The sequence below is a fragment of the Haemaphysalis longicornis genome, unplaced genomic scaffold (genome assembly GCF_048455015.1).
Source record: "Haemaphysalis longicornis isolate Haplotype H1 unplaced genomic scaffold, Haemaphysalis longicornis Haplotype H1 scaffold_12, whole genome shotgun sequence".
Taxonomy (NCBI): Eukaryota; Metazoa; Arthropoda; class Arachnida; order Ixodida; family Ixodidae; genus Haemaphysalis; species Haemaphysalis longicornis.
In genome coordinates this window covers 101,594,539-101,621,282 of record NW_027526225.1, presented here as the reverse complement: position 1 = coordinate 101,621,282, position 26,744 = coordinate 101,594,539, and the positions used below count along the sequence as shown (strand labels likewise).

Sequence of the window (26,744 nt, the reverse complement as noted above, 5' to 3'; positions counted from 1 at the left end):
AGCGACTGCGCGCAGCGCGCACTGGTTGGTTGGTTGGATCCTTAAGTCATGGCGCGTACCCACCTGGGGGATTGGCCAAGAAGCTGCCTGTAATGATTAGGCTGTGACCCGGTTTATTTTAGAGAGAGAGAGAGAAACAGTGGAGTACGGAAAAAATATTGAGAGAAGGAAAAGCAAATCTTTGAATTGAACAGGATAGTCAGGAAAAAAAATTGCGAATGAAGATATAGCTGTCTAGCAGAGCATCCGGCCTCTCGCCGCAACAAAGGAGCGAAAGGCGATCACAACATCTCTGTGGCAATAGCCCAGGACGGAAGCACCCAGGGAAAGAATAACGGTTAAAGATAAAGGGAGATTCAGCCGATTAAACGTGCATTCAAGGTGCGCGCATCGCATCGAGGAAAAGCTGCGGCAAGTTAAAAGAAAGTGTGCTATAGTTTCGGGGGCCTTGCAGGAGGGGCATTGGGGAGAGAAAGCTTGACCAGCTTTGTGTAGATAAAAATTTAAAGGGGGGATTTGTGATTGCCACCTCACATTTACGAGATTCGCAGAATTTAGGCTTCCGTAAGTGAAAGAGGTGAATATAGTCGGAGCATGAACGAAGGGCATCCTGCCGATTAATTTGCAAAACTTGAAGGCGCCTGAACCTCGCCCCCAAAAGAAAACTGTCCATTGGGCAATTCACGACGGCAGGACCCCCAAGAGCCAAATTGGCTAATTGGTCTGCCAGTTCATTGGGCGCGCACTGCACGTTCAGATCGCTCAGAACGCTGTAGTCTCGTCGTCTTCGTCGCTCAAGTTCCAGCTCATTCTGCAGCACGTTCTTCTGGTCGGCGTACGGCGCTTTGCACGACGTCCTCCAGCGCGGCGGCTCGGTAGCTAGAATGAACGGAGGGACGAATAAAGTTCCTCTCGGAGGCAGAGGAGACACGATGACCACTATTAAATGATGAAGATGAACATGATCCTTGGTGAGGTCACTTCACGTCGTTCTCTTTCTGCGTGGAGCTGAGTGGTTCGTTTCTGACAAGAATTCAGTGTGGGTACCCATTACCGGGGATTGGCCAAGACGGACTAGATCGAAATCAAAATTTTTTTTTTAAGATGGTAGTCTTTCTTGGGCTACCTAAACGCAGAAATTGTGGTCTGTCTGTCTGTCGGTCTGTCTGTCTGTCTGTCTGTCTGTCTGTCTGTCTGTCTGTCTGTCTGTCTGTCTGTATGTATGTATGTATGTCTGTCTGTCTGTGACTTTATTGAGCCCACCTGCTAAAGTGAAACAAGCTGCGGAATTTGGCGGACATTTTTTGTTTGTTACACAAATGTAAAATTTTCGAATTTTGAATTTGGAGGATCTAACTCCCCGAAGCTACGCGTAGATTACGAAGCGCGACGTAGTAGAGGGCTCCGGATTAATTTAGGCTACCTGGGGATCGTTAACGTCCGCTGAAATCTCGACACATGGTGCACAACGTTTTATTGGAACCTTTATTGTACTTATTGATGACGCTACGCGCTAATACGGCCTCCAGGAAAGTACTCCTTCTCTTACGGTGATGATGCATGATCATGGGGGAAGTGAAACGAAAACGCTCCTCTTGGCCGGAATCGAAGCTGGGTCTCTTGCGTTATGAAGCCGGCGTATATCTTATTGTTCCTTTTCGGCATGGTCGAAGCGAACGACAAAGAGCAGGGGAAGATTCGTGCGGTACACCCGAAACCCAACGTTAAGCCTACGACATGCACACCCGAGAGTTGCTCTGGGTATTCTATAAAAGTGAGCCTACCACGAGAGTAGCACATGCTACCAGTGTGGAATTGGTCAAACAAAGAAGTTCAAGTTCAAGTCAAATCAAGTTATAGACAGGCAAACAGAGAGACTTACAGACAGACCAAAAAGTCTGCGTTTAAGCAGCCAAAGACAGGCTATCGCCGTAAAAAAATAATTTTGATTTCGGTCTAGTCCGCCTTCGTCATTCCCTTGAGCGGTAAGCGCAATTGATATCTTGGCAACAACCAACACAAGCAACCACTCAGCTCCGCGCAGAAAGAGAACGACGTGAAGTGTCCTCACCGAGGATCATCATCGTCATCACCATTAAATAACGTGTCAGCGTGTCTCCTCTGCTCCGAGAGGAACTACATTCGTGCCTTCGTTCATTCCAGCTATCGAGCCACGGCGTCCGAGGGCGTCCTGCATACCCTCGTGCGCCGACCAGAAGAACCTGCTACGGAATGAGCCGGAACTAGAGCGAAGAAGAAGGTGAGACTAGAGCATTCTGAGCGAGGCGAACGTGCAGTGCGTTGCGCGCAGTCGCTGACATCGCTGATCCAGCAGCCATCGCATCGTTTCCCCTGCTGTTGGAACCCGCCGTGCTTCTCCGCCGATTCAGGACATTCGAGCTCGTTGTGGGTGCACTAAGGTACGATGTTTGCACGGCCCTGCAGCCATGGGTGAGCCTTGTAGCTACTGTACTGACGCTATGGGTAAACTTCGGAAGGAGCGAGTAAAGTCGCACCCGGGGATCTCGCTCCAGCAGCTTACCGGCCATCTAGCGCAGTTGCCGCTGGTACTGAGGACGACGTACTGCTCTCATTCAAGTCCCTTATGGTTTTCCTGCGGCAATTCCCTGAGGTTTTCGCCATCCGCAACAACAACGTGTACGGTGCGACAGAAAACCACCATGCGGCTTCATCAGTCAACGGAAGTGCAGAGAGCATTGATTCAGCGTCAGACGGCGCTGCTTGCGAAATGGGCGTTATCTGCATAACTGACGTCACCGGAACAATGTACCGCCTGTTCACCCTTTACGGATTAATCTCGATCGATTCGCCCATCAATACAAGCGTCTACTTCGACGTGCAGTCTCTTGAGAACGCCTAGCATACAAGCCTGCCGTCGTCCGGGTTCCAGGTGGGCGACAGCGTCGTCTTCGATGTCCAGATAGGACCCAGGGACTGCAAGGCCAAGTTCTGAGCAACCCGCGCCACTCTTGCCACCCCGATCACGCTGTCCTCGACGCCTGTTCACGCGTACCACAGTGCCATGATGGAGGAATGGGTGATTGAAACACAGGTCTTTTCGAACCTCGCAACCAACCCGATGCGGTGGAATGTGTCAAATTGAGCTTTGGTTTCATAAAATTCGGCCCCATGAGAGGGAGCGGGCCTTCGTTTATGTGAATGTTTTGGAGAAGTCACCCAGAAGCTCGATCAAGAGTCTCCCGGACATGTTCAGCGTTGACAATACGGCTCGCTTCAATTCCAAGTCAAGCATGAAGCTTTCAGAGAAGGTCAAGTGGGAGGCTACGAAGGTGTACCTCTGCCAGTGCACCAATCGGAATAGTGATCCTAGCAGAGCTGAATTTTTCTCTGTTGAGTTTCTTTCCATATAGTCATCAGTGCGCGTGCAAAAATGCTTCATAAAGCGAACCGAACAAAGTTCGTTTTCTTTATACGTTATGTAAAAACCATGAAGCTGACGTGTAATAAAAAGACCGTGACACCTAAGCACTAGTTAAGATGTATTAATGGCAGAGCGTCGGCGCTGAACAACTGGCCGCTGATTTCTGCGCTGATTTCACGCTGGGATAAAAGTCGGTGTTTCATAGTAGGGGATGTTTTTATGGTTTTCTGACAAATGATGTGGGAATTACAATTCAGATTACACAAAAGGTGGGTAGGTAGGCAGGTCTAAAACGTTTATTTCTGCCGCTGAAGCGGGAGTAGTCTGGGAATCCATGGTATGAGCAGAAAGCCTTTGCTCTGACCGCAAGGTGTTGCTGGACGTCCAGATGGCCGCAGGTCACGAGTTCTCCCGAGGCTATGGGGCGGGAAGAGCGGATCGGAGAGAAGGAAGATTATTGCGCTACATAGAACACCTTCTAACAAACGCAACTAAAGACACACAAAAGAGGAGAAAGCAGTGAGCGTTTCCTTGGAAAGGAAAGTCCCGTTGCTTCAAACGGAAATCTCGACGTCCGAACGGGTCCTAATTTATTCGCTTTCAGGTTAGTCCTCTTTTCCCCTTCACCAGAATTAGGTGTGGCCTAGGCGTCAAGGCTTACTTTTCGAGAGGTAACTAAGTGTGGAAGCAACCCCGTAACATTTATTCGTGCTGCGATATTGGCCTTATATGTATTTGCCTTTTTTATTAGGACCCTCGTTATCATGCCGCTCAAACGCTATAGCATGTTACCACTTTCACATCTGAGACGAAGCGAGCCTAATCTCGCTCGCACGACAAGGTAGAGCCAGCAGTTCGTCGCCTGCACTCTTTTTACGGGGGTTAAATGGCGAGCCACGAATGTCTAGCTAGTGTTAGATGCAGATCGCTATCGCCTTAACAAATTGACCACCTTGTGGCCAGTAAATGCTTCGCACGAACGTCGTCATTCCTTTGAAACATCAAGTAGCACTGCTGTTCGCTGGCACAGTTGAGTTGTTGACAATTATGAAGCAAGACAACTTTCGACATATTCCGACCGCGCACTCCTTTTTCAGATATGTGTGAAGTAATGTATGCAGGTGGCGTAAGCAAATTCAAAGGTTTTCGTGTTGCGCTTGTCGCAGCGCAAGCTTTTTTCCAGTGCGTTGATGCTGTTGTGTTGTTATTTTTTTTTTTGTAGCGTGAGCTACACTGGCCGAAGTTTAGCAGTTTCGCGTGGCTCCTGGAGAGCCGCGCTGCGCATGCGCGATGAACAGTGACGCCACACGGCGCTCAGAACGTTGCTCGCTGCCCGGCGTCTCTCACACACCCCACGCTCCCAGCGTCTTGGCCGACCTGCGTTCCGCACGTGGCTGTCCGGTCTACTTTATCATCATGCGAGGGGTGGCCGGGTGCGGAACCGATGGCCCGTGCGTCGCAGCAACACGGGCGTGCTCCTGTGGAACCAGCTTAGCTCTAGGGGGATTGTTGACGTTGCGTCGGAGCCGATTGATAAATATACATGCGTCACATAATGCGTATACCATGGGTGTGTCATTGAAGCAGCAATAAGCGTGATAATCAACCTTATCCTAGAGAACAAAGAAAGCTAAGTATAACCAGCTGAACCTTAGCTCACGCTACGTATATGCTGGCATAGCCTAGCTAAGCCACTGCTATTTTTTATTTTACCCGGGAAAGCAACCACCTTAAGCCCATTCGCCGGTAACACTCGAACCTGCAACGTTCTATCAGAGTCCAATGTTTTTCTGGTCATGAAACAGTTTTCCCGGCCAAGTTTCGTACGGGGACAAAGGCTACCGCGAGGGTCGCCACCGCAGATCGGAGGGCATCGGGCACGGCCGCTGATGCTGTGTAGCCAGACCGGCAGGCAGAAACGCAGTAGCAGCATGTCTGTTCACACCATAATTCTTCGTCACTCACAAAATGATAAGTCCATTTCAGCGGCCCACGACACGTAAAGCGGAAGCGCACTGCCGATAAGGCGGCGAGCTTCTGTTTTGTCTTACTCCGTGGTCCGTTCCCTGCCAAACGCGCTCTGACCACGCCCCCGGCTGCCCTCCGATCAACACCAGCGCCGCGGCGCGGCCTCTCTGGGCAGCGAACGAAGCTCTCCCATAGCGTGACGGCGAAGTTTCATGACTAGAAAAGCATTGAAGGACCCTGGTTCTATCTTTGAAACGAAAAAAATTGAGGGAAGCTTGCACTTCGCGCAAGACTTGAAAGGCGAAGCTGTTATATGTGAGCATTTCCGGACACTTAGCTAAGTTTCAGTATCATTGTTTGTTTGCATAGTTGCGGTGCTAGTGACCATAGTCATGTGCATTGAACAGGTCGGCGCGCTCTTCGCGGAGAGTCGTGGATGCAAAGTCATTCTCACCGTTCTACACTTCCACCAGCTCTTCGTCAACGACTCGAGGCAGCGTTGGCGGGTCTGCCCGTAGTCTCGGGACGGATTGGAGCACTCGTCGCCATGTCTCCAATTATCCATAATTTTTTCTAAACAATGCAGCGGCCCCGGGGACCTCTTCCAAGCAGCGCGTTTTTAAGTGCGATGCACTTTATAAGCGACCCTGAATCCGCCGTCCGCATTGCTCCTCCTCCTCTCCCCTAGCAACGGCGCGAGGAGCGGAGAGGAGCGTCTGTAGCGACGGCGCAGCGACGTCACACCCCACGTGACCCGCGCGCGCTCCGCCTCCCGCGCCGTGGCTGCACGCGCCCGCGCCGGCTCCCGCACCGCTCCTCGCGCCGTGACGTCACACTCCCACGTGACCGCGCGCTGGCGCCTTTGCGTCTGCTCCCCCTCTCCTCGCGCCGTGACGTCACATGCTCTGCAGCTGGCGCGCCTCTCCCCCCGTTAGGTTTGCACTCACCCTCGGCGCGCGCCTCTCCCCTCGCCTGACAGCTCCCCCTCGCCGGTACTGCGCCTCTCAAGGCGATGGCAGAATTACTACGCCGTGTACTCTCGGCGCAAGAAATGCATTCGCACTTCCTCACGATTCCCTTCGGGGAGGTGGGGGCAATTTTTTTTTTTTTTTAGATTTAGCATTAGCGCAGCAAATTTTCTTACATGCGTCGTAGCGCTTGACGACACCGCCGGAGCTTTTTTTGCTAGAGCCACTCCGCGCATCGGGGACGCTCGGCGGCCGCCGCGAGGCACGCGCTCACGACCACTCGCCATATTCTTGATATTTTTTCCCTGCAACGATGAACTTGGCTTGTAACACAGCTCCGCTCTTAAAAGGGGGCAGCGATAACGCGCCAGTTGCGGCCGCTGAGCAGGCCAGCGATATTTGCTGCACATGCGCAGTGGCAGATTTCTGCTTCAGCCTAGTTTACTGTTTCGCCCATCGATGTCGTGTCGACGCTGCCCCAGTGCTTCGCTTGAATTATGTCCTCTCTATGGATGGAAAGACAGCTGTCGAGGCGTTCCAAAGGCTGCCAAGACTTTGAGTGCCAGGACGTGGAGTGATCCGGCGTCCATCCACTTCTTGCATAGTGCCGTGGTGAGGAAAGCCGCTATGATCTCTCAAAAATCTTCGGTGTGCGTGCGTGTGGTCAACTTAGGAAGTGTGTTGAACAAAAAAACATGAACAAAGGAACAGTGCTGCTTTATGTCGTGGCCGGTGCTAAGGAAACACTGTGGGCGTTGAACTCCGGACTGTTGTGATTTGCAACTTCTGCTTACGAACTATGAGTGCTTCTGCGGGTGCATTGATTCGTGGAGCAAAGCCGTCCCACTGCAGTGCACTTTCACCGGTTAAGGGCCGCTGCGAACGTGAATGGGACTCTGGCATCGCTTCGTTCGGGTAAGCGATGTTTATGCTTCCAGCATATGGTGCCGCTACATCGATGCCTGTCACGGGCTTCCGACATAACGGCAGGAATTTGCCGACCAATCCCTCCAAAGGCGAAGGAAGGGCACGTGCAGTATTTCAACACTTTGTGGCAACAACGATAACCAAATAGCTTATTTGCGGTATGGGTTGTACAGATACTTCACTTTTGCGGCCTTTCGGCAATGCCTTTTAAAGACGAGGGCATACTCATCGAATGCGCTCTGTAAAGAAACGTGTGTTACTTTATAAACCTGCAATAATCCTGGCTACACTAATTACACAGACGGGTAACTAGATTCCTAATAGCATCACGACAGCCAATATTGCGTGCATGGTGGTTGCACAATGTTTAAAGCACTGTATTTTTGAAGAGGTAGTGCTGAAGAACGGGAAATACTCGTCGTTGTCTTTCTTTCGTAGTGCTCGTGAATAATGCTGCGTTTTACGGCTTTCGAAATGGAGTACACAGTCCTCCAAAAGTTCGCGTTAGTTAGGTACAGCCATGAGCTTAAATTTCTGGACCATAGGAGTGGTGTCCGAAGCAAACTAACAGCGGCGTCTGTCGTCGAGACTTGCGCACCGCGCAGGCGTGGCCACTAAGTATTGCACGCGCACCACAATCACTTCCTTGTTCGCGACTGCCTCTTGCTTCGACAAGTCACCTACAAGGGAACTACGCCTGTTAGCAGAGCACTGCTGTGCACTGCCGTATCTCTTAAAACAGTACCACTCGCCTGATGTGTAGCGGTGCTGCTATTCTGGCACATTTGGCACGTTTTTGCTACGTCGTTTTCGTAGGCTACTTTAAATCGCATGAATTGCCTAGGTCTCGACTGCAGGCGCCGCACAGGAAAACGGTGCAGGATTAGCTTTGGCCACCGCTCATGGGTGGCCATGGGTGACCATTCTCGCCATTTCGCTGTGCTCGGTAGCCGACCCGCGAGCTGAGTGGTTCCATAGCTGGCAGCTGTTCCTAGAGAACCTGCAGAGGCTAGGGAACCTAGTGATTCCCTATCCGCCGCAGCTGCAACCGCCGCTCGCCGCGCAAAAAACTAAATAAGTAAAAAAAAATACAAAAAGAAAACATAGGCGCTCGGCCGCCGAAAGGATGAGTATGGTGAGTCGTGGACAGGGGATCTTGGAGGCCACCACGTCCGCCAGCAGCTCCGGGTATCCCGACAGAACATCGTCCAGGTTCGAAGAGTAGTTCGGCGGTTCCACCGTGCGCCTAAGACGCGGCCCTCGAGAAACGCTTGCCGCTGGTCCTCCGGGCAATGCGCACAGATCACCAGATCGACACCCGCATTGACGGGGACTTCTGCGAAGGATGGTGTGCGACGCACTAAGGCCTTGGCGCTCTCCCTAAAGGCAATCTCTGATGGCTTAAATGTGAACTTTAATGTCGTAGCCCGAATGCAACCACGCTGTCTGAATAAAATCACACATTGTAGAAGAGAAGGCTTAAATAGCGATGTGTTCAACTCGAAGATCAACGTCGAAAGCTTTGGGCCGTAAACAGGGGCTGCTTCAGAGAAGAACAGTTGGCAAAGTTGCTTGTTAGACGACGTTCTGGATTTCTAAAGACTATCGGGTTGCTCCCTCATAAATGTTCGAAAAAAATGAAAGGAATGCATGTGAGGAATGTAAACAAATTCGAGGCTTGCGTTGGTTTTACGGGATAAAAGGTGTTTTGGGAGTGACTGTGCCTCGCTGCTGACGAATGAAGTCCGCGTGTTACTATAATTTTCGTGTACATTCCGGGTATGACTGTTTTGCTTGACTCTGCAGAGAAGAAAACATCGATGTTCAGACGCCAAGCAATTGTCCTAAGGGGAAATGAAAGTTTTTTCCTTAACCACAAAAAAAGGAATCTGTAGCTTCTATCGTTCATATATTCGTTTCGCCAACACATGCTTCACATTTAAATGTATCTCAACCAAAACCATTTGCCATTGTGTGAGGCATAATGAGCGGGCTAGCAGTGCATTGGGTCCACGTCGAGCGTAGTTATATACCAAAGCATCGTCATCCAAGGAAGGAAGAAGTCACTACCGGCTTAATCCTTGATGACCATTGAAATAATATACACCGTTATAATGGATAGCTGGGAGTCACCATTTAGCTACACGATGGCGACGAGTTTAGCGAGTCAGTCATTTCGCTTTGGCCCTGGGATCGACGTGAATCATATTTTTTGTCACAAAAACTGACATTATTGGAATACTGTAGCTTTGTACTTCGAGCTAGAAGCTCCAAAACCACCGAATCTGTATTTTGAACATTTTGTAAAGGGCTCCAAGAGGAGGAGAGGAAGGGATGCTGTGCGCGACATACCGTTTTCATGGAGTTGCAATCCCGGCACTCACGTCAAGATTCATGAAGTTCATTAGGCGTGGTGATAGGATGCGCTCCGCATCCTATTTATTGGTTGATTGATTGATTGATTGATTGATTGATTGATTGATTGATTGATTGATTGATTGATTGATTGATTGATTGATTGATTGATTGATTGATTGATTGATTGATTGATTGATTGCGATGCCCCTTTGGTATCTGTGTGATGGCATCGGGTCATAGCACCAAAAAAGCTGATGTATCTAAACACCTTGGGTGTTCTTTGGTTCGCATTCTTCGTCGAGGCGTGAAGCTGCTTTTTCAGCGTGCCAAGCCTTTCCAATATTCACATTGCTTGTTCTCTGAGATTCAGGCCTGCGCTCGTCGTCAGCTCTGTAGGCGGCGCCAGATTGTGGTACACAAGCACAGATAACGTGCCCCGCGGGCCATCGTTTCTTCTGCGGCCTCGCGCGCTGTATTGTGCTTCCGACGTGCTTGGGCGGACTAAAATACCTTAAGCCTGGAATACATGGAGCGTTTATGCGACGAATAGTCGACGAACTTCGCCCGGCGGCGTCCGCTGGACGCCCGGCGGCGGAAAAACATCGTCCGCCACCGATCTAGCCGGGGCAGAAAAAGTTCGTCGCCGTCGACGGCAGCGGCAAAGCGTTGCCAAACATGGCGACGGCAGCGGCAAAGCGTTGCCAAACATGGCGGCGCCCTCTCCGCCCGCTTCACAGCGATAACAGCTTCGTCGCTAATCCCTCAATGCGATATCGTGTTCTAAACCGTTTACTTCGATTTAAATTTGTCCACTCTTGACCTCACATAAATTTTCAAGTGACAAATAGCCTTCTTTTTTCAGATAGAAGGGCGTTTTTCTAGCTGTTAAGCCTGACGCAGAAGCGTTTGTCGTCGTCATAGCAACGGTCTTGCGAGATGTGGCGAGACAAAAACATTAAAAACTTCTTCTACACAACATTTTACGCCTTTCTAGAGGGTTTTGCAACTAAAAAGCAATAATAATAGTCTTGACGGCTTTTGTTGCTTCTCCTGTGTTTAACTTCAATGTATTTGCCTCGTCTAGCCACACTGGCAGCAGCGCAGCGGCGAGGCGGCGGCGGCCGCCGTACTTTGCTACATGTAGCGCAGCCCGACGAACATTCGGCGTCGTGACGCGGCTGGTCTTCCGCCGCGCGAACTTCGTCGTGAAATATCGCTCCATGTATTCTAGCCTTTACACGTGGCGTTACCAGCCGTTGCGACTTTTACAGTTACGAGCACGCCATTCTCGCTCTCGAGGCAAGCCTGTGAGTTGCTGTACATGATGGCGCCGAACAACTGCCAAACGACCGTAGCCTCCTCTTATAATTATGCCCACCGGAGGGACATGCAATTGTCGTAGCATTCGGTAGTACATTAGACGAGTTCGAACGCCATAATTAGGAGATCCACACGTGAGTTACCAATTTAGGCCACTGGGAGGTGTGTACATTTAGGACTAATCGCCGCAGAGGTGATCCAGTGGGTATGGAGCGGAGTGCCGCCCTGTTTCTCAAGTTCCGGGGGGGTGGGGGGGGGGGGGGGGGGGGCATATATGTCGACGATTGCAGCCTGGATGACCAGAGGTAGATCTATCAAGGTGGCATCTGTTTTGGATGCGAAGCATCTCATGGTCGGGGCTATGTCCCTCCCTTGTTGTTGTTGCGCCGTCCACACCCCCACTGCGCATGCTCAGCTTGCTCAACACCCGGTGGTGTCTTACCCTTTAATGGCTCCTGGAGCGACAGTGTTGCCGGTGTCTTCCTGGGCGGGCACGAGACGAGCACGCTTCTCGCGCCTTCGACTTTTCATCTTCGTTAGCAGTGGCGTGCTTCGGCGAGTCTCGGCGGGCCGTGATTACAAGCAGCCCACAACCATCCGGGGAACGTGCAACTAGCTCATCTTCAGCAACTTTACGGTTCATCCACTACAACAGCCCTTGACTTTACATTTCACAGACCATAAATCGGTCATAATCAAAGCGGAACGCCAACCGCGGCTCGACGTCACCTACGTTGAACATGATGATGATAATGCCTAAATAAAGAAAAACTGATACCACGTACAACGTCTCTCCCGCTCTATCTTTCTTTAATGCCTCTCCACTCTAACACCCCCCCCCCGCCCCCTCCAATAAAATTACACCATCTTCCCGTAGGGGAACCCTGAGTAGTATGCGAAACAGCCATGGAATCAACGCAATTTCCAGATTACCAGACTGCGCCTGGTAATCCAATGTCGTCAGGGGGGGGGGGGGGGGGGAAGGGGGGGGGTATGGGAAGACCCCTGCTTCTGGCTTGGGCTTGGCATGACAATTGGATTTTTAAACGGTGGTTGGGATTTGCTTTCTTCACTATGAATTAACTCGTCTACGAGGTACGAGGAAGCCGACACCCTCCCTGTTCTGTGGTAGCCGTGTTCGGTGAAACAGCAGGCAGCGCGTGACCGTACCTGACGTTGGTCATGCCGCAGTCGAAGGACGTATGACTGATTGGGTTATATGCTGCCGCGAAATTTGTAACTTACGAAAAAAAAAAGAAACAAAACGTACTTCGACGAAGACAAGATACGACAGATACGGGCCTCTGTATCCGTCCAATCTTGTCGTCGTCCACGACTGTTTAAGAACACGTTTTCTTTATTATTCTAGTATACATCAACTCGCTCAGCGGCAAGTTTTGTTAAACTGTAGCTGATGGTCAGTACACCGGTTCACCAGGAAGGCGACGTTTTCATAGGTACGCTCAAAACAACTTTACAAACTCTTCAAACAACTTATCATTTGAAATAATGGTAAAATTAATAAAGTAAGAGTCCCTAATGAGTCCCGCAAATATTAATATTGTTCGTAACTACCACCTTGGCCTGCAGAAAAGCAGGCACAACCGTTCCGGCAAAAATACGGTTTACTTCCTTTTTCCTTAGTTTTAAAACAACCTGTTTTTTTTTTCTACTAAGATAATTGCACACTATTCGCGTTTTTCTGGCACTTTGTTTAAATTTGCGGTCACTAAAACGTTTCAATCCAAGCCAATGATAAAATTAGGGCGAGCGCATAATGCAGTGGTGGCTCATGACGACACACACGGCCTCGGTGGGAGCCGCATAGACGCAAGCGACAGACTCCTATCTAGCGTATATTGTAAGAAACTCTATGAGGCGAAGCCGCAATTGGGTTAAGTGCTCGAGTTAAGTGCAGAGTCTTTACTATTACTCTATTAAACTCCTTTGTGTTGTTTTGTCTTAAGCGATTGGTAAACACGCGTTGGCCCTCCCTATTCCGTTTGTGCAGAAATTGCGTGCTACCACCGTGCGAAAAAAAAAATACTTGAAATTATTCACAAAAATAGACGAACCTGGCAATCGAGAATCATTTTTAGTGTCTCTTCAAAGAATGCGGGTTTTTGTGCGTTTGATAACGCTAAGCCTGTTCGAGGTTTTTGGCAGAAAGGTTCGCCTTCGGGTCGTACTTCGCAAGCACCATGTTTGCTCATAGATGGAGATCGTTGAGTTTGTTACTGATTATATCTCAAAAGTAAAAGTTGGTACATGTGGTCGTTCTCCTGGCGGATTTTAATGCTTCGATCTCTTGTGCTAGAAATAGATCAGTGATAATGGACAATCGATAACTGCAGAACTACTTGTTCACTTCAAGTAGCTCCAAACGCGTTGACACGTTCAAGCAATAGCACTCGGATAAATAAAGAAATTTCTTCGCATGTCACATTTTTTATACAAATCGATTAAACTGCCAGAATTGTTTTGTGACGTCGGCCATTAGTGGTCGCTACATGTTTTGTCTTTTCTTGTGGGCGCGGCTTTTATATGGGATATAGTGTTTTTACAGATGGTCTGGGTACATTTCAGCCTATAATATACGTCGAGTGGTCACTAATTGCCTGTTTTATTTAAAACCCCCGTTCATTTTGGTGCGTTTAAAAACGCTTTCTCTCCCTGAAATTCGGAAATGGTATTGCGCTCCTGCTTTGAACCAGACCCACTAAAGAGAAAGAAAGAACGCAGGAAGGAAGAATGCTGTTTGATTATACGCTGCGACAATTCGGCCACACCGGTTCTCTACAGTGTAACCGTGCTTCAGAGGAAAACAGACGACCTGTTGTCTGAGGTGCTAACTTTTTTAGTGCGCCTTTCATTTATAGCTCTTACACAAAGTTCTCAATGCGAAAGGTTTTACGTTACGGGTAGCCGTTTAAATCACCCCAATCTTCTCTACCCTTGTCACAGCCTGGTTAGTGTTTCATTCCTCCAACGGCCATTCTTGCGGAAAAGAAATAATAAGCGTACAAGTTTGCCGCCAGGCGTTGTAAGAAGTTACATGCAAACATTAAGGGCATTTTGATTTTTGGAATACCTGGAGAGGCCAAGAAATATAGCTGTACGAAGTCACGCGAAGAGTGAACATGGGGAAGGATTTCGAGAGGCCTTCGCTTCTTTGTGCGATGTGAAGAGGTCTAGCGAAAAAAAAAACATTCATTTGCCGCCAACGGCTCTCACGATTGCGGCAATCGCCATCGGGTTCTTGTCCCTTCAAGCAGCGCTAGAGGAGAAGCGATGCCGGCCTCGAGCCTCACCGTTTCCACAGCGTCCTGTTTGCTCGGTGCATGGTCACTTTGTTCGCTTCTACCCGCAAGCGGCATGAGTATTGAACTTTACTTCTCCTTGTTTTTATACCTGCATCAAATATCCGCAGAGTAGAGAAGTTCGAAGGTGCTTTTTTTGTTTTTCTATTCTGGTGACTATGAGAAGTTCAATGCTTCTTGTGCTGCGCTGGCGCGTTACAACAACGTGGCGCATAGCGGGCCTATGAATAGATTTGGAGATTTCTGTTTATCAATGAATTTCCATCTATTAATCTGTAAATTTATTTCGGAATTTCTATACCGAAGTGCGTTCGGTTATCTATGCGGAGCGCTACAGTTGAGACTCCGTCATCGAATTCATACATTTTTCGTAAATTCGCAATTTTGACTAGGAGCGTTCTCGAATGGTCTCTCAGTTGCGCTATGCGTCTCCGACTGACAGAATGTCAATGTAAAGAATGCCCAATTTGGACGTTTCCTGGTTTTTAATAACATCGCACAGAAATTTTTTTTCCCTACTTGAGCACCGGGAATGTCCCAGAAATGTGCAGCAGCTTTCGCACAATTTGCCTGTGGAAAGTGCTTACCTCTCGTGTGACTGTTAAATCTGACTGCTCTTAAGTAAGGGATAGGCGGTCATAAGAAGAGCAATCCTACGAGTATCTGTTCAGGCGCTCAAATTGAGGGAAACGGCTCGGAGTACACAGGCACGTGAATGAGGGGAAATTTTCTTCGTCTATAAGAAAACTAAATGTACAACAGAATTCTCTGGGTGATATTGAAGGTGAATCACAATGACACCTACCGAAAACGACTAGTCAGATAAATCGAAAGACACCCTTCACCAATGACGCACTCGAAGTGGCTAGCTACTCTTTTTAAACTACAGGCTCCCATAAGTAATTTGGGCACTGGGGAAACTCTATTTGATTTCTTCTCTTTTCTTTCAGGAGAAACTATCCAGCGCCATTAACCCCCATAAAAGGATAAAAGGGGCACCTTTGGAGCACTTGAAAGAGAAAGCCAACTTTATTGCAATAGCACCTAAATCACCAAGGCGCGGCCAAAAACCGCAAAACAAATAGCGTGGCGTTCCCTCAGAAGATATGCGGAAAGGCCGACATTACGCCATGGAACGGAGCATAGAGAGCCCGCGAGAGAACGTCTCTGTTAATCTTCATTTGCTACATCTGACCGAAGGATTAGACCATAAGTGCGCGTAGATTGAATGCGCTGGTTTCGCTGTTGTCGAGATAGGCTTATTGCGTGCAAACTACAGTAAAGCGACCTATATTTTTTCTTTTCTTTCTTCTAGCGTCCCGCCCTATTAAAGCTTGCGTGTGCTCATGCTTTGTTTGCAAAACTCTGGTTGCAAACGTACGCCATTGCCGCGGCGTAATGGCTCGATATCGTGCGAATGAGGAAGGTAATGCGATAGCATAAGATTGCCGAAAAATTTCAAGGGTGAATTTTAGCGAGCTGTGAACACGAGAATTTTACAAGAATATTTCCGGAAATATGGTCCTCTTGGCGAAAAATAGGGCACTGCACAAGGGTTGTTTGTAAAGCAGTCAGCCTTCTCGGAAGAATATTTTCCTGCAATTAGGTTGAGTTCATTTTGAGTTCGCAGTTCATTACGCCTGGTTCATTTTATTCTGATCACTAGTGTAGTTTTGCCTGCAGCTTTCAGTATAACAGACCTCTCGCTGATATGTTTGAGTCAGTACTCGAAGTATGAAAGGGGTGGGTCTAAATTCTCGCACATTTAGAGGCTAATAAGAGTCGTAAGAGGCACATATTTCAGCCAAATCAGTCTAGTAGCTGAAAGAAATTGCAGCATCTCCACTCCGTGGATGATGGTGAGGGTTCGCAGTACGGGGACTCAAAATGTCATCCAAGTTGTGCCCCCAGGGACAATCGATTTGCGCCCCGACCTTCATTCGATTTGAGCCGTGCGTTGCACCTTGATTATTCCATAAATGAAACTGCAACTTACGGCTCAAATCGAATTTCGCTTGATTTTCGCTTGATGGTGGTGTGCGCACGGATGGATGCGGACGGACATTGGGAGGTTCTATGGTACTCCGCACCGTTACAGGCGAGGGAATAAGCCGTTTTACTCTCGAGTACTAACCCACGGTCGTAACCCGCGGTTACGCTGCGGGTACCAGCAGCGTAACAGCGAGGGATACAAGGTGGCCCATTCTCTCTAAAAAGGTTGGCGTTAGATCATTAACGTAAAGTGAACTGCGTGATCAATCCACGAAAAATTCCCCGGATTTCCCCGAGGGGAAGAATGTGAAAGTGCGAATGCAGGAGTTGAATTTGCGCGGTTCGGTAATGTTCGCGAAAGAGAGATCACACACACACACACACACACAACTACAAAGAAAGAAAGATGCATTTATTCACAGACACCTATTTGTGTTGTCGTTGTGCCTGATTGCTAGAGCGGATCTTAGCTTTGAAATTTCGTGTCAGTACTCCTTTAAGCGGGTGCATTAGCCCTTCTCACGCCCGATTCCTGGCCAATCCCCCACGTGGGTATGTGTCATGCACAGACACCTATTTGTGTTGTCGTTGTACTTGATTGCTAGAGCGGATCTCAGCTTTGAAATTTCGTGTCAGTACTCCTTTAAGCGGGTGCATTAGCCCTTCTCACGCCCGATTCCTGGCCAATCCCCCACGTGGGTATGTGCCATGTCAGCGGCCAGGCAGCGCGCGCCCATCTCTCCCCGTTGCCAAGGAAGACGAGGAGATTCCTGGCCAATCCCCCACGTGGGTATGTGCCATGTCAGCGGCCAGGCAGCGCGCGCCCATCTCCCCCCGTTGCCAAGGAAGACGAGGAGCGCGCGCACCCGCTGCTGTTGCTATGCGGACGGCGGCGGAATGCGGACGGCGGCGGACGCTTCAGGCTCGCTTAAGAAGTGCATTCGCACTTAAAAAAGCGGTGGTTGATTCGTGTCATAGGAATTGGTAAGACACTAAAGTGAAATGTGCAGCGAAATCTGCAGCGAAAGAAGCCTGATTTGTGGGTCGTCGGCTGTCTTGTGGGTGTGCTTGGCGAGCGACGTCCTGCTGGAGGGTCACTTCGGCAAAGGTGCGACCATTTCATTCCTGCCCCGTGGCGTGTACGGCAAACATTTGCGTAGCCACGAAACGCGAAAGGTTGAGTTCGTAGCTTGGACAGTGAACGCGCGAACTCGCTTCCCGCTGGCGTTTCTCTTCGCACGAAATCAGTCACGTTAGCGCTATTCGCCCGTCGGCGTCACTACGACGCAGCCTACGCCAACTGTCGGGGCTCGCTTCTCCTCTCCTAGAATGCAGTACCATCCGCGTCAACGAAATTCTTCGTGGCGTTTCGTCTGTGTTTATTGTCCTGGCGTTATTTTCCTGAAGGAAATGGCGTCAGTGAAATCTTGGTGTGTCCCGGCATAGAGCACTTTCGTTTTATAATAATAAAATTTTTAACTTCCACCTTTGTAACTAAGGCCAATTCTAAACGAAGCTCTCTCTATGCAAATTTTGTCCACAGCTAGGTACCCTCCAGCATATACTTGTGGAATGCACTCACAACCCAGCCCTACCACCCCACTCCACTTGTTCCTTTCCTGAGATGTGGGAGACACCGTTGACCAGCGGTCAATCGGAGCACCAGACTCTCCTGGTGACACAGGCCAAGACGGCGAGGGCAACGCATGGATTCCCGGACTAGGGTTCCACTCTCACATTTGAGCTTATTAAATTTTTTTTCTCTCTCTCCCTCTCTCTCTCTCTTTGCTGTCAATCTTAAGCGAATAGTTAACCTTGTGACTATCTCGCTCACAATTGTGCAAAAGGTTCAAAATTGTTAAAAACGCTTCTGGAATAAGACGAGAGCAGAATCACTTGAACCGTGAGCCAACTTTTTATTCGTCCGCCTCATCTGCAGTACCCATCACCGGTGTCTCCCGCTTAGTCTTTCTTGCGAAATTAGTTCGAAATGCTCCTACGAATAAGCTAAGTCATCCATCTTGCCGTTCTTCTTGCGAACGTTATTCTTGCTTCTTTATCGCGGCAATTTTGCGAAGCCAGCCAGGTTAATCGAGCGTTTCTTGCTGCCACGTGTGTCATACTCTATTTGGTGCCTCTTCTCCCCTCCCTTCCTTCACTCCAAGTTCCCGATATACACAGTCTGAGCTAGTATTCCCGTTTTATTCCCTTCTCGTTCGTTTTTTTAAACCATGGGAGAATTTTTTCGTGATTTGTCTTTCTCTCCGTTGCAAAAGTGTCCTCTTTGAGCGAGTGCTGATTGGCTTAAAGAGAACAAACGGATGTTACATAACGCAATCGCGGCGGAGCTAGTTCGCGGCTTCTCGGAGAAGACGATTTGAATTTTAAAAAGACGAAGGCCAATCATGAATTGCCTGCTGATCGCCTTGTTGGCTCGCCGGCGGAGCAGGCGGTCGAGAAGTGATGTAGGCGCATTCGAAATGCCTAAAGAAGCATGTCTCCTCATGCAGAGAACTTTCCGGTGTCTTTGCTTCGAGCTCTGGGACGAACGTAGCCGGCTGCAGCGCGGGCTCAGGGTCGAGGCCCAAGTGATATGCGTCCTTCGGTTCTTCGCTACCGGTGGCTTTCGTTCAGCGGTAGCTGGTGACGAAACAATATCGCTGTCGCAGCTCCCTCCGTGAGCCGGTGTATCCACGCCGTCGCCATTACGCAGTGAAATAAACTATCGTCTGCGAGCTCAACAGCTGTCGAGCAGACGACCATAATTACACAAGCACTCGACATGAAATTTACAGCCGTTTATTGGTACTTGACGATTACACTACCAGCTTAATGTTCGTAGGCTTCACACGTAAGAGGTACGTCGTCAAGAAACAAAAATCCTCACCACTTACACATTTTTTTCACTCGTAGAGCACAACAAAAATGTCAGCGGTGTAACCTCAAGGTTCTCGGAAAAGATAGCGTCAGCATGCCGAAAGTGTGTTCACGCAGAAATACGTAACGGGAGGGCTATTTTGATGCACGGTCACTGTCACTGACCTCAAAACGGGGACCAACCGCAAAAAAAAAAAAAACAACAACAACAAAGAACTGAGTAGTCGTAGCATTGTTTACACTTTACTGTCACAGGATACAGCTGGCTGCAGCCGCCATCTTTGGACGCTCGTCCCCTTGCGGTTAAAACATTCAGCGTCGTCATGGTATCAGTTCGTTAGAATGCGTTTTCGAAAACAGTTGCGGTATTATCAAAGGCCCTCTGCTTAACCAGAAGCACGCCACGATGAAAGGGACGCAAACCGGATGTTTTCAAAACCGACAAATACGAGAATACCATCTAGGTCACCTTCAGCAGAAGTGATTACGGGAAAATCATTGGTGGCCAGGGCCTTGGCGCTTTGCGGGAAGTGGACGAATGTCAGTGGAGTTTAAACGAGGGACAAAGAAATCCAGAGCAGAGACACCATGCCCGCTCTCCTAGTCGTTGATGACAATGCCATGAGCAATGACACTCGAAGGCTAGGTGGTGATACTGCAGGTGGTGGTGGTGAAACTTTATTTCCAAAAAGGGTCCTGAAGGACACCTGACCGGTGTCAAGGTGTAGAGGGCATCTCCCACGTCGGGACGGGGAGCCCGAGACTCTCCGCCGCTACGCGGGCCTTCTGGACAGCCCAGAGTTGATCGTTAAGTTCACTGCTCCTGAGAGCACTGTCCCACTTGACCTTATCCTCCAGATAGGAGGCTTGCGTAGCACAACCACACAACATATGACCCAAGTTCACATGCCCATCACACTTTGAACACGTAGCAGTTCCGTCGTAGTCCGAGTCGATGTGGCTCATCCTCCAAGAATTGGCGTATGAGTCCGTTTGTAACATGCGGAGAGTGACTGACTGCGCCCTGTTGAGTCCTTTGTGTGGGAGCGCAAATTCCCGTCGATTTAAGTAGAAGTGCTTGGTGAGCTCGTTGTAGGTCTGAAGTTGATCCTTGAAAGCCCTTTGTGGAGACGGGGGTGGTTGGGAGGGTGCGCGGCTGCTGAGTCCTCGCGCCGCCTCGTGTGCGGATTCATTGAAGTTCCGCTGTCCTCCCCCGAGGTCGCCCATGTGGGCTGGAAACCAGACTATCGAATGATTACTAATGTGTCTATCTTCCAATAACTTGGAGACTTTGGCATCAACCACTCCCCTGGCGAAGGCTCGAGTGGCCGCCCTAGAGTCGCTATAAATGACCTTATGTTGAGGATCAAGCAGAGCAAGTGCAATGGCCATTTGCTCAGCAACCTCCGGATTCTTGGTAAACACGGAAAGTGCGTTGCACATCCGTTCTTGAGCATCAATGACGGCTATCGAAAAGGCCTGTCTTCCATTTATCTGAGCAGCATCTACAAAAGCCGACTCCGTAGGGCTCTCGAGAGCTGCAGCTAGAAGTGCCTTGGCTCGAGACAGTCTCCTTCCTTGATTAAAGACAGGGTGGACGTTTCTGGGGAAAGGACGGACCACGATGGAGTCTCTGATTTCTCTGCTAAGGTGTTTAACACTCTCCTTATTCTGTTCGGTAAAGATGCCCAGAGTGACCAGAATGTCTCTGCCTGCTCTTGTGCCTGACAGTCGACCTACCTGCGCAGTGTGCTGGGCTTCTGCGATTTCTGATAACGTATTGTGAACCCCTAGTTTCAGTAGATCTGTGGATGCATTGATAGGAAGCCCCAAAGCTACCTTAAAAACACGACGAATCATGGTGTCGAGGCGTTTCTCTTCGGTTTTCTTCCAATTGAGCATAGCCGCGACGTAAGAAATGTGGCATAGGACGAAAGCTTGGATAAGCCTGATGGCGCACTCCTCGCTTATACCCCTATTCCTGTTGAGAATGCGTCGAAACATTCGTAACGCGTTTTCAACTTCCCCGGTAATCTTCTGTAACATTAAGTTATTGGAACCGTTTCCTTCGATAATTAAGCCCAGAACTCTGATGGAATTGACCTCCGGAATGCGATTGCCGTGCATGTCAAAAAGCGCAACGTTGGGCCTCCTGTCCTGCTCCCAACCCCTGGGCTTGCGCCCTGGTCTAGATGGGCTATAGAAAAGCAACTCCGACTTCTTTGAGGAGCATTTAAGACCCGCAGGGGCGAGGTATAGCTCTGTGGCCCTGACAGCTTTTTGCAATCGAGCCTCCAATTCACCGTCACTGCCCCCAGCACTCCACAGGGTAACATCATCAGCGTAGATGGTGTGTTCAACCCCCTCAATATCGAGAAGTGTTCTAGCTAATTTGGACATCACTAGATTGAACAAAAAGGGAGACAGTACCGAGCCTTGAGGAGTTCCCCTGTCTCCAAGCTCGAGGGGTTCTGATATAATATCTCCAATGCGTAGGGAGGCGGTTCTGCCGCTGAGAAAAGATCGAACGTAAGAAAAGAAACGCTCGCCGAGACTAAGGTCCGATATGGCCTGAAGTATAGCCGTGTGGCGTATATTATCAAAGGCTTTTTCTACATCAAGGCCCAGAATGGCCCTTGTGTCTTGAGTGACCCGATCTAGCAGCTTCTTTTTGATCCGGAGCATAGCTTCCTGGGTCGAAAGACCCGGCCTGAAACCGATCATGGTATACGGGAAAAGCTGGTTATCCTCCGCATAAGCGGAGAGCCTGTTAAGCACAACATGCTCCGCAACCTTGCCGAGGCAGGACGTCAGAGAAATCGGTCTGAGGTTTTTAAGTCCGAGAGGCTTGCCCGGCTTAGGAATGAGTATCGTATTAGCGTGTTTCCAAGTATCTGGGACGTAGCCCTCTCTCCAGATATTATTGATTTGTCTGGTTAGATAGCTGATGGAATTATCCTCAAGATTGCGAAGAACTCTGTTCGAAATACCATCAGGGCCAGCAGCAGATTTACTGTTAAGCTCCTGAATAGCAAAACGAACTTCTCCCTCCGAAAACTCTCCGTCAAGCGCGTGGTTGGGAGAACCCGTATACACTACTGGCGGAGGGACGAAAGTCTGCGTTTTTATAAGTGGCAAATACTGACCGGCTAGATCTTCCAAGAGCTCGTCATCCTTAGCTTCCTTCCGCGCCTTGTGAATTATTTTGCTCAGTAGCGACCGCTGGGTTGGCTTGGATCTGGAACCTCCCTCATCTAGTAGATGTCTGAGGAGACCCCAGCCTCTCCCTTTGCGAAGTTGGCCGTCTAAGGAATTGCATATCTCATCCCATTGTTGTTTACATAGAATTTTACAGTACTCCTCAATCTCTCTGTTCAGCAGCGCGATCTTTTTCCTAAGTCTCGTGTTCAGTCGTTGGCCTTTCCACCGTGCTAGTATTGATTGCTTAGCCTCAAGGAGATTAGCTAATCTGTGGTCCATCTTCTCAGTTCCAACATCCGTGAGGATGGTTCTTTCTGACGCGTGAATGTCCAGCCCAAGCTGCTCTATCCAGCTCTCGAGCGGAGGATCTGCCTCATCGGGAGAGGCATCGGGATTAGCCCTCAATTTGCGGAACTTATCCCAATCAATCAGTTTAAACTCCCTCAGCTTCTTACAGACTACCTCGAAGCTGACGACTACAATATAGTGATCGCTGCCGAGGTCAATATCAGTATTCACCCAGCTAGGTTTCTCGATTCCCCGGACAAAAGTTAGGTCCGGCGTCGAGTCCCTGCACGTAGAAGTGCCGCATCTAGTTGGGTGACCCGGGTCTGTAATGAGAGTGAGACTAAGGTCCGAGGCGTGCGTCCATAACCTTTCACCCTTGCCGGTGGAGTAAGGGTATTTCCACGCTTGGTGAGGGGCATTGAAATCCCCACCAACAATCAGAGGAGCGTTACCGGCCAGCCGTGACACTTTAGTTAGGATGGCCTTAAAGCTCTGCCTCGATTCTTTTGGGCTACTATACAAATTGAGGATAAATATACTGCTGCTGTTGCCTATGTAATTGTTAGGAATTATCTCCACAGCGATAAATTCTACCTTACAATGCGACGTACGGAGCTCGTGTCGGATATAAGGGATCTTCTTATTTATCAAAATAGCCACACCCCTGCCTTTATCCTCCCGGAGGCTCTCCGCCTTGTATCCCGTTAAAGGGAGGTCAGCCGCAAGAGTCTCCTGAAGCAAAATAACCTGTGGTTTCTCAGCTTGTGATCTAATAAACTGCTGGAGGGCCGCCTTTTTTGGGTTGAATCCTCGGCAGTTCCATTGCCAGGCTCTAAAGGCTTTAGTTATCGAGGCCATCTTGACCGTGTGGGCTTGCGTTATTTAGGTTAGTATTACTGTGGGAAATACCCTGCTCTGCCAAAGGGTTGGGATAGATCTTCACCATAGCTGGAACTACCGTATCATTCAAGTATGCCTCGATCTTTTGCAGCCTAGCCCCGACGCTCTCCTCATTGTGCTCAATACGGGTGAGTCGGTCGTTAATCTGCTTGATACTATCATTAATCGCAGATAGGGCCTCCTTGATTTCCGACTTTGCCTTAAACTGCAACTGACTGGGCGGAGTAAGGGCCCGCTTCTTGGGAGCTGGGCACTCTGCGACCTCGCCCTCTGGCGGAGCAACCTCCATGGACCTTGGAACTTCGCTATCTGAGGGACGCTCGCCCTCTGACGGAGCAACCTCCATGGACCCCGGAACCTCGCTATCAGAGGGACTCTCAGAGGACTCGGACTTGTTACGAGTAATCTCTCTGCGGAGCTCGATCAATTCGAGAGTGAGCCTCTCTACCGCCGCCCTGAGGCTGTTGTTCTCCTTTTCCAGCGATAGAATCCTATCTCGTTCTAGACTACGATTCGTTTGGGTCATTGGCTGATCCACGCCTTTTTCTTTGCCCTTAACCTTGTTGGCCCACGAGTCTGCGCCACCACCAGCCGCGAAACGCGCCTGCGGCCCTCTGGAGCGGGAGCGACCTCTGCTCCTGCTTGCGTCTCGCTTTTTTGATGACGCACGACGTCGGGACCGAGAGCGGCAGCGCGAGCTAGCTCGCCCCCTGGATTCGGACCTGTCGCTCACCGTCTGCGTCTCTTCCTTGACCATCTGTGCCTTCGCTCGCTCTTGACGTCTAACACGCACCACGTATGGCATCAAGTAGCGTTTCTTGCACGATTTATCCGCTGTCACATGCAAGCCCCCGCACAGCTTGCATTTCGGGTTGCACACATGTGGGTCACTTGGGTTGCGCACGCCGCAGCCCCTACATTCCGAAACACCGGGTGTCGGGCAAACGTCCTTCCGGTGTCCGATCTTTCCGCAAGCGTAGCACACGTCCACTTGTTTCCGATATAAGTAGCAGCGCACTAGAGTAGGTCCATATCTCACAAAGTTTGGTACACGAAGTCCATCGAATACAATGATAACAGATCCGGAGTTCTTGATTCTCTTGACGCCGAGCGCCAACGGGTTACGGTCGTTCAAAATGTTCCTTTCAAGGGTTGCAGGCCCGTCTGCGATGTCCACGTTTCTAATAACCCCCTTGCACGTATCGCTGGGGGCGGTCTCGTAAGCGTTGACTTCGAAGACCTTCCCGGCTACCGTTATGAACTTGATGCGAGCGTACTTGTCCGCATTTTCTCTTAGAGGGGTGCTGGCCACCATAATGTTTTGCGTAATGTTTGGGCAGATTACGTCATGCAGCGTTTGCTCCGAGCTCAAGCTTGCCGCTTCGGTAATCGCCTTACCCACGGTGGGGCCCACTTTCTCCAAATTCAATCCCCCTCTGGGGCGTATCACAATCTTGATGTGCTCCTGAGGCATGGGAGGCATGCGTGAGGCCTTTACCACCCGATTCACGACGCTGGAAAACGGCCGGCGTGCACTCACCTTCTCTTCGCTAGCGTGGCTATCGTGCTGCTCTCGGCTGACTTTTTTTTCTCTTCGGCTGGTGACCTTCTTCCAGCCCGATTCCTTGTCAATATCGTCTTCGGCGATGAAATCGCCTTCCACTTGCATCGAAGCCGCCGCCATGACAGCTGTCGCAGAGTTCGCCGCGCCAGCAGCGAGGGCAGCCACCGGCGCGTCGCCGCGCTAGGCCTGCCGAGCGTTAGGCCTAGCGGTCGCCAGCGTGGCGCTCGGGGAAAAAGTTCAGTACTTCGGTGAAAAGATCACCCACCGGCGAAAACCTGGTATCCACAGAAGCGCTGCAACTTCCGGCGTTGGTTGAAGCCAAAAACACAGCGATAAAAGTAGATTATCCGACCGAAATCGTTCAAACAGTTGGGAGCCGATCTTGTCACGTCTGCACTGGTCGGCGCCCCCTGGCGGTCCTCGATACTGCAGGTGCTCTCCGACAAATCAGCTGGCCCCAGAAACATCGCCCATTCATGGTGTCAACGAAACTGAGAAAAGTCTGGGTAGCGTTGCGTAGTAGAAACGGCATGCGCGGAAATCGACATATGCCGAATTGGCATATTGCATATTGATTGCAACCTTCTGAATATCTTCCTCTGTGACGAAAATATTGCGATATGCGCGGAACAAGTCGATGAAGCCTGTTGAATACCGGACAGATACCTGTCAAGAGCGGTGTTCGTGTTTGCGTACGAGTAACCTCCAAAGAGACGCCAGTCACCGGTTTTGGCAGAAACAACTGCAACCACCCCAAAACCCTACTTCAGCAAAAAAAGTCCTTGAATCAAAAACAAAACACCGCGACAGAAGTTTAGCTTGGATGGAGGCAAGGAAAAGCGAAAGGCAGGCCTCGAGCTAGTTCAGTTCGGAATCTCAGCCTATGATATTGAATGCCCGTGCAAGCGGAGCCCAGCCCTTGAACCTCTGTCATTGCGTCCGCCGCCATGAAAACCAAGAATGCTTTGGCAATAGCCGTATGGGTTGGCGGAGCAATAAATCACGACCTTGGCCGGTTGGACTCCCGCTTTGCTTCTCTCGGCGCCTAGCCGCATTTTTCTTTTGTCCAGCCTCGTGCGCCAAACTATAGCGTATGTGCTTTTAGATGCGAAGCATCTCATGCTCAGATTTGTGTCCCTCCCTCCCTCTCGTTGTTTGCCGTCCGCACTCTACTGCACATGCGCGTCTCTTCAGCTCTGTCAGCGTTTGGGCTGACGTCAACACCGTCCACTATAAAAAGAAATAGTTAGGCGGCGCCCGGTTTCGATCCCACGAATCTCTGGCCGCAATGGGAGGTATGTGGCGCTCTTCCCACTGCGCTACAAACCGAGACGGGAGCATGTGGTACGAACGCGCCTGATGTCCTTCACTACGTCAAGAAGCTACTGATACAACGAAGGCACGCGAAGCTGAACGTCAACGGAAATGACGAACTGAAAACTAATGGGAACTTCAGTCGCCCCCATGGCTGCTTTGCATACTACTCAGGGTTCCCCTACGGGAAGATGGTGTAATTTTAGATGCGACTGCATCTCATTCACTCGCCTTGTCCCTCCATACGGCGTTGCTGTTGTCCGTCCACACCCCTCCGCCATTCTCCTCGCCGCGCGAGCTGCGCTCTCCGCCGCTCACCCCCTCTCCTCTCCGATAGCGAACAC

The 26,744-nt window shown here is 50.0% G+C and overlaps 1 protein-coding gene and 1 long non-coding RNA gene across 2 annotated transcripts in view; both read right to left on the bottom strand.

Annotated features, from left to right (window-relative positions):
• LOC144162100 (uncharacterized) overlaps window positions 1-26,744 on the bottom strand; it is a 212,162-nt gene that overhangs the window by 95,987 nt on the left and 89,431 nt on the right. The window lies entirely within an intron of this gene.
• On the bottom strand, window positions 2,878-25,475 carry LOC144162194 (uncharacterized). The gene is made up of 2 exons (XM_077692666.1): window positions 23,739-25,475; window positions 2,878-3,020 (listed from the first exon to the last, which is right to left on the bottom strand). The coding sequence occupies exons 1-2, from the start codon at window positions 25,204-25,206 to the stop codon at window positions 2,878-2,880; spliced, it is 1,611 nt and encodes a 536-aa protein (XP_077548792.1). The 5' UTR covers window positions 25,207-25,475.

Excerpts from the sequence above, each read along its gene's own strand:
- LOC144162194 (XM_077692666.1), bottom strand. The coding sequence starts at position 25,206 with ATGGCGGCGGCTTCGATGCAAGTGGAAGGCGATTTCATCGCCGAAGAC. Across the intron at positions 3,021-23,738 it reads GCGGGCCCTTACTCCGCCCA|GCGTCGAGGACAGCGTGATC; the intron begins GTCAGTTGCAGT and ends ACGCGTGAACAG.